Raw genomic sequence first — 14,073 nt, 5'->3', positions numbered from 1 at the left:
TTCTCAGTCTTACCCCCACCCCAATGCCAGCCTCATTCTACAACAGTGGCACCATATAGCATTTGTCCCTTTGTGACTGAGATACCTCACTCAGTATAATGTCCTGGAGGACATTATGCTGAGTATTATATCCTTTTAAGATCATTTAATTTTAATTGAGTGCAGGAGGCTTTTTATATCAGACATGGAAAAAATTTGGAGGGTTGTGCTTTTTTCTCCAGTATTTAAACATGCATGCATTAATCTTGCAGTTTTTATTTTCTCATTGTGTATACTTTTCTCTGCAGCTTCTCTTTTTTTACAGTCCTTCTTAGGTCACAACTAGTTATCAGAACTGAATGTATCTTAATCACTATGGCTACTTCTGGTTTGTGGTGGTGGTGGCTTTTTCCCTTCCCATTAACAGAGGTTAAATATATGTTAGCATATAGTTTCTTTGTACCCAGTATTCATGTCTGAATGATTTGTCACAAGAGAATGTTTGCTGATGAAATTCTAAGTTTGTGTGGTTTAATTTTTTTTTTTTTAATTTTTGAGCAAGGAAAGGAAAAGTTGCATGCATTTCATTACTGACCATAGGTTTATCAGTTTATGTGTATACATTATGAAGAATGATCTGAAGTATTGTGCTGTATTTATGTTTATCTACTAGTCTTTGATTAAAAGAAAATTGGGGGTGGGGGAATTTCTGACAATGAGGAGAAAATATTAAATTACTATAGTTGTTGTGTACCATGAAGTCAGAACCAACCCATAGCTGACCCTTCAGTGGGTTTTCAGAGGCAGTTAATTGCATGGAAGACTGCCCATCATTCTGCCGTGGAGCACCTGGTGGCCTTGAACCATGTGCCTTCAGGATTGCAGTGCAGCTTCTTGCCTCTAGGCCACCAGAGCTCCCTAATATCAGATTACTCAAAGTATTTTAGAAGGGTTTTTTAAGGATTTAGTTTCAGATGCTCATGAGCAAACTGTATTTGTAATTTTTATAGTATTCCCAGAAAATTAATAGCCTTTAATAAATACTTTTGCATGCATTCTGGTGTGTTTTTCTGAGTACGTAGATTGTCATGAAACCAACACTGTGTTGAGAAATATAACAAAATATTTCACTAATTTCTGGCATAATTTTAAATTTAACTTATAAGCCACTTGGCTAGCTGGTGTAACTGGTAATGTTTCTGGCATAGGTATTCTTATGCAATAGTTGGAATCAATCTTACAGAGATGGCTTATAGCTTGCTGAAGAATGAAACTTTGAAATTTTATCTCTACAACTTTGTTCCTGGTATACCAACAATGGAGCACTTTCATCAGTTTTATTGTAAGTATTAATATTGTGAGTTAATGGTAGATATTTCTAAAAGAACTTGAGCTATTACAATACATTATTTTGTTGTGTATAGGCTCAACAACAGAAAAGAAATAAAATTTTAAAACTTTAATATGCTAATTTGTAATCTAGTATCCCTACTCACTGTATAATTTATGCTTGTCATTTTACTATTTAAGATATTAAAAATATAGGGGGGAAAGAAGATGGTCCTTAGGAGTATTTTATATCTCACTTTCTGTATTTGCTGATTTGAATAAAAATTTTAATGAGGCTGCTTAATCACATGCTTTTAAATTAGGATTCATATTATTTATTAGATATCCTATTTGCCGTCAACTACAAAGTTAATATTACTTCATGAATACAGGTTAATGTTACTGAGTTAAGGACAGATCATTTATAGCATTTTGTTAGTGCTCTACGGATTTTTAATTTAAAGGAAATTTTTACTCTATTATTTTATTAGTAGTGTTACTTGTGGTAGTTTGGGAATGCTCACCTACTGCCTAATCCTAAAATAGTCATTACTACCACTCTTCTCTTGGCTTATACTGTGAAGTTATTTGAAGATTTAATTGAATGAGTCACTTTCTCAAGATAGAATTCACATGTAGCATAGATTCACTCTTTTGCTTTTCTTTATCTTTCCCCATTTTTAAAATGTCATTTGCATTAGATAAATAGCCAAATGTTAACTTCTCTAGCTTTATTTGGTAAGGTATTTGTGACTCCTCTGTCCTCAGCTTATCCCATTTAGTTTATCCTTATTTACAGTTTTACCTACATCCTAAATTTGTTTTATATTTGTCTGCTTTGTAACTGTACTAGTTCAGGTCTTTTGTTACTAGGTTACTACCATAGCGTAGTTTCTTTAAGATGACTCCCTTTTAATTCTCCACAATGAAAAACCTAATTATTTAAAAAGAAAACCTAGTCATTTTACTATTGTGTTGGGTGCTGTTCAGTCAGCAACAACCCAGAGCAACTCTGAATAGTGGATCTGGATCTTGCCCTATCTTGCACCATCCTCACTATCTTGGTCATGTTCAAGCCCAACAGCATCATTTTACTCTGTTCCCTAAATCCCTGTTACGAGGTTGTCCTCAGTTCAAACCTGGACAGCCTCTACATACACATCTTTTACCACTTTTATCTCACTTGCCTCTGGACCTTTCTAGGCGATTCTTCTCCTGCCTGAAATATGTCTGCTCTTTATTTTCAAGTGATGCCTACTAGTTCTTGACATTTCATATTTGGCTTACCTTTTCTGGGAAGTCTTGTCAGAGACTTTGTTCCTTCTGTTGTCCATTTTTCTCTGTTATTGCTTAGAAAAAGAGCAAGGGATCATGGAGAGAGGGCCATTTCAACTCCACAATAGGAATCTGTCCCTGTCAACAACATCAGCAACACAAAACTAACTCTCATAAGGTCAGACATGTCCCCCATGTTTCCCCACTCTCTAATGGGTCCAGAATATTTACTCTGCTCTACTGGGTCCAAAATCCAATGCAATAGCTCAATAACTACACAAAACCATATTATAGAAGTCAAAAGGCTATAATGCAGGTTGTTTGCAAGATACACTCAGAAACAGCTTCTAAAACTTTCTCATAGACACCTCAGCCTTGAGCCTCATGACTTTAGGCCGTGACTGGCAGAGCTCTCAGCCCTGCCAAGATTGGTTCTTCCTCAGTAAACATTTTTTTTTTAAAACTTTACTATTTTTGTGTGTACCGTCAAATCAGTTCAGACTGGTACGGGAGGAGATTGCCCCTCCTTCTCCAGCAGAGCATCTGGTGGATTTGAACTCTGTACCTCTGGGATGACAGTGCAGCTTCTTGCCACTAGGCCACCAGAGCTCCCTTTCCAATAAACATTTAAAGAAGTACTATTTTCATTTCTTCACTGTCAGTTTTTGCCTAACTCCAATTTAGATTCCACCCCTACTACTACGGTGAAATGGATTTTTCTCAAAAAGACCAACTTTTCTTGTTTCCAAGTCTGGTATGTTCTCTTTACCCTTCCTGCTGTTCGACCATTTTTGGCAGTGTTAGGCTTAAATGACCACACCTTTTTTGAAACATTCTCTTGCTTTTACACCAGACTTTGTGACTTGTCTCTCCTCCATTGGCTCTAGTATGAACTTTTTAAGATGATTTCTCATCCAGAGACATAGACAGAACTGCCAGAAGTTCAGGCTGGAATTAGAAGAGGTTCTTGCACCAAAGATAGCGTTGCTGCCATCAGAAGGATCCTGACTGAAAGCAGAGAATACCAGAAAAAGATCGTAATTGTGTTTTATTGCTTATACAGAGACAATTGACTGTGTGGATCATAGCAAATTATGGCTAACGTTGAGTAGAATGGGAATCTCAGAACACTTAATTGTGCACATGCAAAACATATCTAGACTAAGAGGCCAGCAGAGCAGTGGAATACTGTTGTTGATTGCTTTCAAGTTGAGCATGACTCATAGCAACCCTGTCAACAAAAGACCTGAAGCCTTTCTATAACTATCAAAGTTCATAGAGTTTCCAGAGGCCTGTTGTTTAGGAAGTGGATGCCACTCCCTCTTCCAATAGAATCCAATAGAATGTCATAGAATGTTATTGCTTGAGTCTCCTGCAATGCATAGCAACTCTGTACAGCAGCACTGAACCCTTCCTTGTCCTGAGCCAGTGTCACTAATTCTGGTCACCAACCACCATCCCCCCAGTTACTGTATCCACCCATCTCATCCGGGGTCTCCCTCTCCTATGCTGTCCTTTCTCCAAGGACCAGTCTCTCCTGGCCATGTGCCCAAAGTAAGTAAGGTAGAGCTTCAAAATCCTAGCCTTCAAGGAGAGACTTGGTTTCACCCTCTCCAAGACAGACCTGTTTGTTTTCTTGGCAGTCCATGGTATGTTCAAGACTCTTCTCCAGCACTACAACTCAAAGGCATCTATTCTTCTTCTGTCATCCTTAGTCATTGTCCAGCTCTCTGAAGCATAACATTTAATTGAGAAAACCATGACCTGGATTAGGCACACCTTTGTATCTAGACTGACATCATTGCTCTTCAGCATTCTGGAGAGGTCCATGACAACAGATTTTCTCAATGCAATTCATCTTTTGATTTCCTGACTGCTGATATTAAAAAGAGTGTTGACTGTGGATCCAAGGAAGCTGTAATTTTTAACAACCTCAATCTCTTCTCCGTCTGTTATGGTGCTGCCAGTTGGCCCACTGGTGAGAATCTTTGTCTTCTTGATGTTGAGCATAAGTCCATATTGAAGACTACAATCCTTGACCTTTTGCAGCAAGCAAGGTTGTGTCATCTGCATATTCACACTCCTCCTCATAAAGCCCTGCTTCCCAAATGATCTGTTCTGCATACAGATTGAAAAGATATGGGTACAGAATGCGTCCCTGATGCACTTCTTTCTTGATTTTGAACCATGCAGTGTTTCTCTGTTCTGGACACTGCTTTCTGGTCCAAATACAGGTTTTGTATAAGCACGATCAAGTGTTCTGGGATTCCCATTTTCCTCAAGGTTAGCCACAATTTATTGTGATCCACACAGTCAAGTACCTTTGCATAATCAATGAAACACAGATAGACATTCTTCTGGTGCGCTCTCCTTTCTGCCAAGATCAATCTGACATTGGCAGTAATGTCCCTAGTACCATGACCTCTTCTAAACCCAGCCTGTATTTCTGGTAGTTCTCTGTCTGTTCAAGTCTTTTCTGGATAATCTTCAGCAGAATTTTGCTAGTGTGTGATATGAGTGATATTTGTTTGATAATTTCTACACTCTGTCGGGTCACCTTTTTTTGGAAGGGGAATAAATACGGATTTCTTCCAGTCAATTGGCCAAGTATCCAGATTTCTTGGCACAACTTGGTGAACACATGCAGGGCAGCATGTGTTTGCTGAAATACATCTATTGGTATTCCATCAATTTCTTGGGCTTTATTTTTTGTGTTTTCTTTTTTGGCTTTATTTTTTGCCAAGTCCTTCAGAGCAGCCTGCACTTCTTCCTTCATCACCATTGCCTCATGATCATGTGTTGTTTCTTGAAATTCTTGTCAGCCAATTCTTTTTGGCACAATGACTCTTTATACTCCTCCCATCTGCTTTTAATGCTTCTTGAATCATTCCATATTCTGCTCATTGCAACGTGTGGCTTGAATTTATTGTTTAGTTCTTTCAACTTAAGGAGTGCTGAGCAAGTTTGGCCTTTTTTATTTTCCAACTCCAGATCCTTGCACATTTGATTATAATATTTTGCCTTGTCTTTTCAAGCAGCCCTTTGAAATCTTCTGTTCAGCTTAACTTCTTGATTTCTTCCCTTTACTCTGGCTTCTCGGTGCTCTAGTACATTATTTAGAGTCTCTTCTGACATCCATTTTTTGGTCTTTTCTTCTTGTTCCTTCTTAGTAATGACTTTTTGCATTCTTCATGAACAATATTCTTAATATCTTCCCACAGCTTATCTGGAATTCGTTCATCAGTGTTCAAAGCCTAAAACCTATTACTGAGTTGGTTTTTAAATTCATGGGAGATAGACTCAAGGTCACATTTTTATTCCTGTGGATATGATTTAACCTTTAGTTTTAATTTGAACTTGTATATAAGCAGTTGATGGTCTGTTCCACAGTCAGCACCTGGCCTAGTTTTTACTGCTGATACTGAACTTTTCCAATGGTTCTTTCCAAAGTTGTAATCAGAATGATTCCTGTGTATCCCATCAGGTGAAATCCATGTGTATAGCCTGCGTTTATGTTTCTTATAAAAGGTGTTTGCTATGAGTAAATTATTGATTGTACAGAATTCTATCCCCAGCCTCATTTCTATCACCAAATCCATATTTTCCTAAAATTGATCCTTCATCAGGGTGCTTTTTACATACCTATTTAATCTGTACACTGAGCAAATTATTATTCAAAAGATGGACTCTGTGAAATAGAATGTGGCATCAGGATTGGAGGAAGACTCAGCAGTAACCTACAATATGCAAATAGCACAACCTTACTTGATAAAAGTGAGGAGGACTTGAAGGAATTCCTGCAGAAGATCAAAGAATACAGCCTTCAATATGGATTACATCTCAAAGCCATGAAAACAAAAATTCTCACCTCTGGACCAATAAGCAACATAATGATAGAGAAGAAAGTGTTAATGACTTCATCTTGCTTGGATCCACAATATTCTTGGCATCAGTAGTCGAGAGATCATGAGACATATTGCACTGGGCAAGTGTGCAGTTAGGGACCTCTCCAAATTACTGAGGAGCAATGATGTCTGTTTAAGAACTGAGGTGCACCTGATTCAGGCCATGATCTTTTTAGTCACCTGTTGTGCTGCTGGACAGCTGGACAATGGACAGAGGATGTCAGAAGAATTGATGCCTTTAAACTGTGGTGTTGGAGCAACGTACTAAATATCCAATGGACTGGCAAAAGAACAAACATGTCTTTGAGAAGGTGCACCCAGAGTGCTCCTTGGAGGCAATGGTGATAAAACTTCATCTCACATATTTTGGGCATATTGCTAGGAGAGTCTGTTCTTTGAGAGGGGCATCTTGCTTGGAAAGACGGAGGTTCAGCCAAAGAGAGGAAGACCCTCAACCAGATGGATTGAAACAATGACTGAGGCAATGGGCTCAAGTATATTACAGATTGTGAAGATGTTACAGTATAGGACAGAGTTCAGATATATTGTTTATAGGGTCATTATGGGTCATATGTTATGGGACTTCTGACAATAACTTGTCCAGTACTTTGTTAATGCTAAGAGCAGCTCAGAGGCTAGTCAGACACTTTGTAGTCTTAGGTCAAGAATAGCACTTGCTGTGTCCTTGAATTTTAATATCTGTTGTTGTTGTTGTTGTTATGTGCCGTCGAGTCATAGCAACCCTATGTACAGCAGCCCTAAACCCTGCTCTATCCTGTGCCAATCTCTCTGCCTCTGACATACCTATCCGAATTACCCCAGTCACTGAATCAATCCACCTCATAGAGGGTCTTCCCCTTCTGTGCCGTCCCTCCACCCTCCCAAGCATGATGTCCCTCTCCAAGGACCTGTCCCTCCTTACAACATGTCCAAAGTATGTCAGACGAAGCCTCAGGATCCTTGCCTCCCAGGAGCAGCCTGGTTTAACCCTCTCCAGGATGAATCTGTTAGTTTTCTTGGCAGTCCAGGGTACATTCAATACTCTTCTCCAGCACCACAGCTCAAAGGCATCATGATGCGTAACAAGTGATTGCAAAGACCATAGCCTGTATCAGATGCACCTTAGTCTCCAGAGTGACACCATTGCTTTTCAGTACCCTGGAGAGGTCCCTAACAGCAGACTTTCCCATTGCAATACGTTTTTTGATTTCCTGGCTACTGGTGCCAAGAGTGTTGACTGTGGAGCCAAGCAGACTAAAGTTGTTAACAATCTCAAGCTCTTCACCATCCATCCTGATGCTGCAAATTGGTCCAGTGGTGAGAATTTTTGTCTTCTTGACATTGAGCTTCAATCCATACTGAAGGCTGCAGCCCTTGACCCTCTGCAGCAAGCGCTTCAGGTCCTCTTCAGTTTCAGCAAGTAGGTTTGTGTCATCTGCATAACGCAGATTGTTAATAGATCTTCCACCAATCCTGATGCCACACTTCTCCGCATAGAGCCCAACCTCTCGGATAATCTGTTCCATACAGGTTGAAAAGGTATGGAGATAGGACACATCCCTGGCATACATCTTTCCCAATTTTGAAATATGCAGTGTTTCCTTGCTCTGTTCTGACGATTGCCTCTTGGTCCAAGTATAGGTTTCACATTAGCAGGATCAAGTGTTCTGGGATTCCCGTTCTTCTCAGAGTCAGGCATAGTTTGTTATGATCCACACGGTCAAATGCCTTTGCATAATCAATGAAACACAGATAGACATTTTTCTGGTATTCCCTGCTTTCAGCTAAGATCCATCTAACATCAGCTACAATATCCCTAGGTCCGCAACCCCTTCTAAACCCAGCCTGGACTTCTGGCAGTTCTCTGCTGATGTGCTGTTCCAGTTGTTTTTTCATAATCTTCAGTTGAATCTTGCTTGCATGTGAAATCAATGATACTGTTCTATAGTTTCCACACTCTGTTGGGTCACCCTTCTTTGAAATGGGAACAAATATAGATCTTTTTCCAGTCAGTTGGCCAAGTGGTTGTTTTCCAGATTTCTTGGCACAACTTTGTGAGCACATCCAGGGCAGCATATGTTAGCTGAAATATGTCAATTAGTAAACCATCTATTCCTGGGGCCTTAGTTTTTGCTATTTCCTTCAAAGCAGCTTGAACTTCTTCCTTCATCACCATAGGCTCTTGCTCATATGTGATTTCATTAAATTCTTCTATGTCTGCCAGTTCCTTTTGATACAGTGACTCAGTATATTCTTTCCATCTTCTTTTAATACTTCCTGCATCATTTACTATTCTGCCTAATGCATCTACAGTTCCCAAATATTTTCTTCAATCAGTTTAGCCATTGCAGTTAAGATTCTTTCACTAGTATTTCTTCTGAAACCAGTTTATGTTTTTAGTGCCACCACCTAGCTCTGAAGCAAGAAGTTTTTGGTATATTGTTGTTATGTGTTGATTCACCTGTGACCCATAGTGATGCTATAGACAGCAGTTCTGAACCCGGCTCTGTCCTGAGCCAGGGTCACTGACTCCAACACACCAACCCCCATTGCCTTAGTTATTTGTCAGTCCATCTCATCCGTGGTCTCCCTCTCCTTTGCTGTCCTTCCACCCTTCCAAGCATGATGTCCTTCTCCAGGGACTCGTCTTTCCTGGCCATGTGCCCAAAGTATGTGAGACAGAGTTTCAAAATCCTAGCCTCCAAGGAGAAACTTAGTTTCACTCTATCCAAAACAGACCCATTTGTTTTCATGACAGTGCATAGCATGTTCAAAACTCTTCTCCAGCAGGACAATTCAAAGGCATCATTTCTTCTTCTGTCATCCTTAGGCATTGTCCAGCTCTCTGATGCATAGCAAGTAATTGTGCAAAGACCATGGCCTGGATTAGGCACACCTTAGTCTCTAAACTGACATCGTTGCTTTTCAGCACTCTGGAGGAGGTCCCTGACATCAGATTTTCCCATTGAAATTTGTCTTTTGATTTCCTGACTGCTCGTGCCAAGAGTGTTGATTGTGAAGCCAAGAAAGCTGTACTTGTTAATAACTTCAGTCTCTTCTTCATCTATCATGGTGCTGCCAGTTGGCCCAGTGGTGACAATCATTAACTTCTTGATGTTGAGCTTCAATCCATATTGAAAACTACAGGTGCTTTAGGTCTTCTTCAGTTTCAGCAAGCAAAGTTGTCTCATCTGCATAATGTAGCTTGTTGATGAGTCTTCCTCCAGTCCTGATGCCACATTCCTCCTCATAAAGCCCAGTCTCCTGAATGATCTATTTCTTACACTTGAGCTTCCCCCCCCCACCATGCTCACATAGTCAGTTGAAAGGGCCTTACTACCTGACAGTAATGAAAAAGATACATCTCTTGTTTGAATCCACCACCAGTGACTTAAGAGAAAGGCAGTGCTGTCCCCTGCATGATTTACAGCTTTGGAAGGCCAGTGGAGGGTCAGCTATAAATTGGTTCTGATTAGTAAACATTGAGTTTAGGAACTCAAATGTAAGAACAGTACGAAGTGTATACTTACAAGTTGCATAGTTGTTTAAATTTTTCTTATACTAAGAACATTAATCTCTAGATTTCTTAAATATACATTTCTGTCAGTATATTGAGGAAGGAGAAGGGGTAGAACACAGATGAAATTTTATACGTATGAGTGTTTTCTTCACATAAAGTGTTGTCCCAGTGTATTGTACTCAAAATCAAATTAAGATAGAAAATAGCATTTTTGATATTTTGGAAACAGGAAGCAGATGGCATTCTCCTGGAAGCCTCATTCTTTGATAGTTCTCACAAATCTTGTGTATCAAAATATATTTTGTCATTCATATCTGTCCTATCTTGAAAAGCCTTTCAGCAGGGGAGATGAAATTTGGATGGAAATAAACTCTGGTTTATAGTGCAGTAAGACCATGTTCTAGGCAAGCAATGCAACCTTTCCCTGTGTGTGTTCTCTCTTCAGCGGAATGCACTTAAAGATTGCTGTGAGAATAAGTCAGCATATAATGAGCATTTGTTAAATTCACTGCCCTCAAGGAGACGCTGACTCAAAATGACTTGTTAGGATAGAATAGAACTGCTGCACAAGGTACCCAACGCTGTAATCTACATCAGCAGACTGCCAGTTCTGAGGAGCAACTGGTAGGCTCAGTCTAACAACTTTTACATTAGCACCCAATCATTTAATCCATTGGGCCACCAAGATCTGTTAAATAATAAATACATGCATCTGGCTAAATACCAAAAATAAGATTTAAGGATAAAAATTTTTGTTATATAATAACAATAGCACATTTGCTGTTGTTTTTGCTGCATACTATAGAGTCAGAACTGACCCATAGTTGACCCTCTGGCGGGTTTTCGAAGTCAGTTAATCGCACAGAGGAGATTGCCTATCCTTCTTCCACAGAGCAGCTGGTGGCCTTGAATCGTGTGCCTTCGGGATTGCAGCGCAGCTTCTTGCCAGTAGGCCACCAAAGCTACCTAATAACATGTTTGTGTTCATGAAATGCTTTTAACTTTTGAGGATAAATGTGAATCAATGGAGATAATTGAAAAAAGAAAAAATGTCCCATCTGTGTTGTTCTTAGCTGTCAAGTTAGTGCCTAGTTTATTGATCCCATGGAGTTAGAGTCACATTGCTCCAAAGCATTTTCTTCTTTATAGAAGTAAGTCACCAAATGTTTCTTCCTGATAGCACCAGCATTAGTGTCTAATCAGTCTCTTCCTTCACTCGCGCTCCCTAATAGTTCATTGGAAAAAACAGAAGTTTGTACTTTAACCTTGCCTAGGGTGTTCTAGTTACTTTCACATTTATATTTGAGAAGTCTCTGTTTTGGAAATCTTTTTTGCTGTCCCTTAGGTATCTTCTGATTTTCCCATCCACATATCTCTTAGATTTGAAGGATTTTATTGACTTTAGAGAACAATGTAGTGTTCATAATGTGCCACCAAATCGACCACAACTCACAGCAACCCTCTGCACTTTAACTCTGAACCCTGCTCTGTCCTGGGCCAATCCCAGTCTCTGATAAACCTACCCTCATTACCCCAGTCACTGCATCAATCTGTCTCATCCAGGATCTTCTCCTACGCTGTCCCTCCACCCTTCACAGCATGATGTCCTTCTCAAAGGACGGTCCCTCCTGGCATCTTGCCCAAAGTATATGAGATGGAGCCTCAAAATCCGTACCTCTATGGAGCAGCTTCATTTCACCCTCTCCAGGACAGACCATCTAGTTCTGGAAAGACATCATATATTCAATACTCTTCTCCAGCATGACTCAAAGGCATGAATTCTTCTGTAATCTTTGATAATTTTCCAGCTCTCTGAAGCATAGCAAGTAATTGCCAAGACTATGGCCTCTGAATCAGGCACATGTTGGTCTCTATACTGACATCATTGCTCTTTAGGGCTCTTGACAGCAGATTTTCCTAATGCATTCCTGTCTTGATTTTTGACACAGTGTTGATTCGAGTCCTTAAAGTGTTGTTTGTGGAACTAAGCAAGGTGAAATTGTTAACATTTACAATCTTCTCCATCTCTCATGATACTGCCAATTGGCCCACTGGTGACAAACTTCATTTTCTTGATAGTGAGCTCCAGTCCACATTGCAGACTACAGTTCTTGACCCTCTGCAGCAAATGCTTCAGGCCCTCCTTAGTTTCAGCAAGCAAGATTGTGTTATCTGTATTAATGCAGATTGTTGATGAGTCTTTCTCCAATATTGATGCCACATTCCTCCTCAGAGAGCCCTGACTCCTAGATGATCTGTTCCACATATAGATTGAAAAGGAATGGAGACAGGATGCATCCCTGACACACTCTTCCTGATTTTGTTTCGTTACTCCGTTCTAAATGTTGCCTTTACTGTTCAAGTATAGATCTTGCATGAGCACAATCAAGTGTTCTGGGATTCCCATTCTTCTCAAAGTTAGCCATAATATATTGTGATCCACACAGTCAAATGTCTTTGTATAGTCAATAAAACACAGACTTTCCTCTGGTGCATTCTACTTTCAGCCTAGATAATCTGACATTTGTGATGATGTCCCTAATTCTACGACCTCTTCTAAACCCTGCTTGTATTTTTCTGGTGGTTTTCTTGTCAATGTACTGTTCCAGTCATGTGTTTTTGTTTGGTTTGTTTTTTTGGTTTTTTTTTTTAGTAATCTCCAGCAGAATTTTGCTTGTGTGTGATATTAGTGATATCATTTAATAATTTCTACACCCTTTCAGATCACCTTTTTTTTTTTTCTTGGAATGGGAATCAGAATGGATCTTTTTCACTTAGCTGGCCCGGTGATTTCCTCCAGATTCTTGGCACAGCCTGGTGAGCATATTCAGGGCAGCATCTGTTTATTACAGTATGTTAGTTGGTATTTCATCAAATCCTGGGGCCTTGGTTTTTGCCAGTTCCTTCAGAACAGCCTTAACTTCCTTCTTCATCATCATTGCCTTTTGGTCATATGTTGTTTCATGAAATTCTTCTGTGTTAGCCAATTCTTTTTGATATAGTGACTCTGTGTACTCCTTTCATCTTCTTTTGATGCTTCCTGGATCATTCACTTTTCTGCCCATTGCATCCTTAAGTATTGCAACTTGAGGTTTGAATTTGTTCTTCAGTTCCTTCAGTTTAAGAAATGCCGGCTTTATCCCTTTTGGTTTTCTGACTCTAGCTCTTTGAACATTTCATTATAATACTTTGCCTTTCTGAACTGCCCTTTGAAATCTTCTGTTTAGCTGTTTATTAAATACTGAAAATTGGTTATGTTTTATGAAATAAAAATATTTCATAAAAAGTTTCTTATAAGATCATTGGAATTCTATTAGCTTTTGATTGCTTCTGATTATCATATCCTAATACAGAATTTAAGTAACCCTTGTGGAGCAATAGTTAAAGCCCTTTACTGCTAAGATTGCTACTAAACAAAGGGTTTTGGTTCAAACTTGCTTCCTGCTCCATAGGAGAAAGACAATGCAGTCTGCTTCTGAAAAGTGTGGCAGTTCTACTCTCTCTTATACTATCACTGTCAGTTGAAATCATAGGCAGTAGGTTTGGTTTTTTAATATGAAATGTAAAGACTGGTTTTGTGTTTTAAAAATAAGATTGTTTGTAATGTGATTTCACGGTTCAGTTTTGCTTATGTTTTGTTTTCCTTAACTGCAGGTTATCTTGTCTACGAATTTGACAAGTTTTGGTTTGAAGAAGAACCAGAAAGCATTATGTGTTTCAATCTATATAGAGAGAAGTTTCATGAAAAGATTAAAAGACTTTTACTGGACTCTAAAGTAGCACTTACTTTAAATATATAACTCATCCATGGTACTTCTACATTTTGCACAAACAACAGAATTTCTATGTTGTAATAAAAATTATCTGACCAATTACACTCCTTATATATAATTTCTTACAAAAAAATGTTTCAGAAATTCTATTTACGAAAGCTAATGGACAATCAGTGTATGTTTACAGTTACTTATACACTGTTCTCCAAAGGTACCTTACCCTTCCAAAGATTCCCTGTAGAGTCATGGGAACTACAGTTTGGAACTTGGGATTTAGCCCATTTCAAGTAAA

The 14,073-nt window shown here is 39.1% G+C and overlaps 1 protein-coding gene across 1 annotated transcript in view; it reads left to right on the top strand.

The window, feature by feature from the left end:
• ELMOD2 (ELMO/CED-12 domain containing 2) overlaps window positions 1–13,808 on the top strand; it is a 44,450-nt gene extending 30,642 nt beyond the window's left edge. Inside the window, exons 7-8 of the mRNA XM_006887044.1 lie at window positions 1,188–1,321; window positions 13,663–13,808. Coding sequence (XP_006887106.1) covers window positions 1,188–1,321; window positions 13,663–13,808 — 280 coding nt within the window. The remainder of the gene's footprint in view (window positions 1–1,187; window positions 1,322–13,662) is intronic.
• The last annotated feature ends 265 nt before the right edge of the window (window positions 13,809–14,073 follow it).

The sequence above is a fragment of the Elephantulus edwardii genome, unplaced genomic scaffold (genome assembly GCF_000299155.1).
Source record: "Elephantulus edwardii isolate Elephantulus edwardi_28Jun2011 unplaced genomic scaffold, EleEdw1.0 scaffold00053, whole genome shotgun sequence".
Classification (NCBI taxonomy): domain Eukaryota; kingdom Metazoa; phylum Chordata; class Mammalia; order Macroscelidea; family Macroscelididae; genus Elephantulus; species Elephantulus edwardii.
The sequence above is the reverse complement of the archived record's forward strand: the minus strand, read 5'-3'. Positions and strand labels throughout refer to the sequence as shown.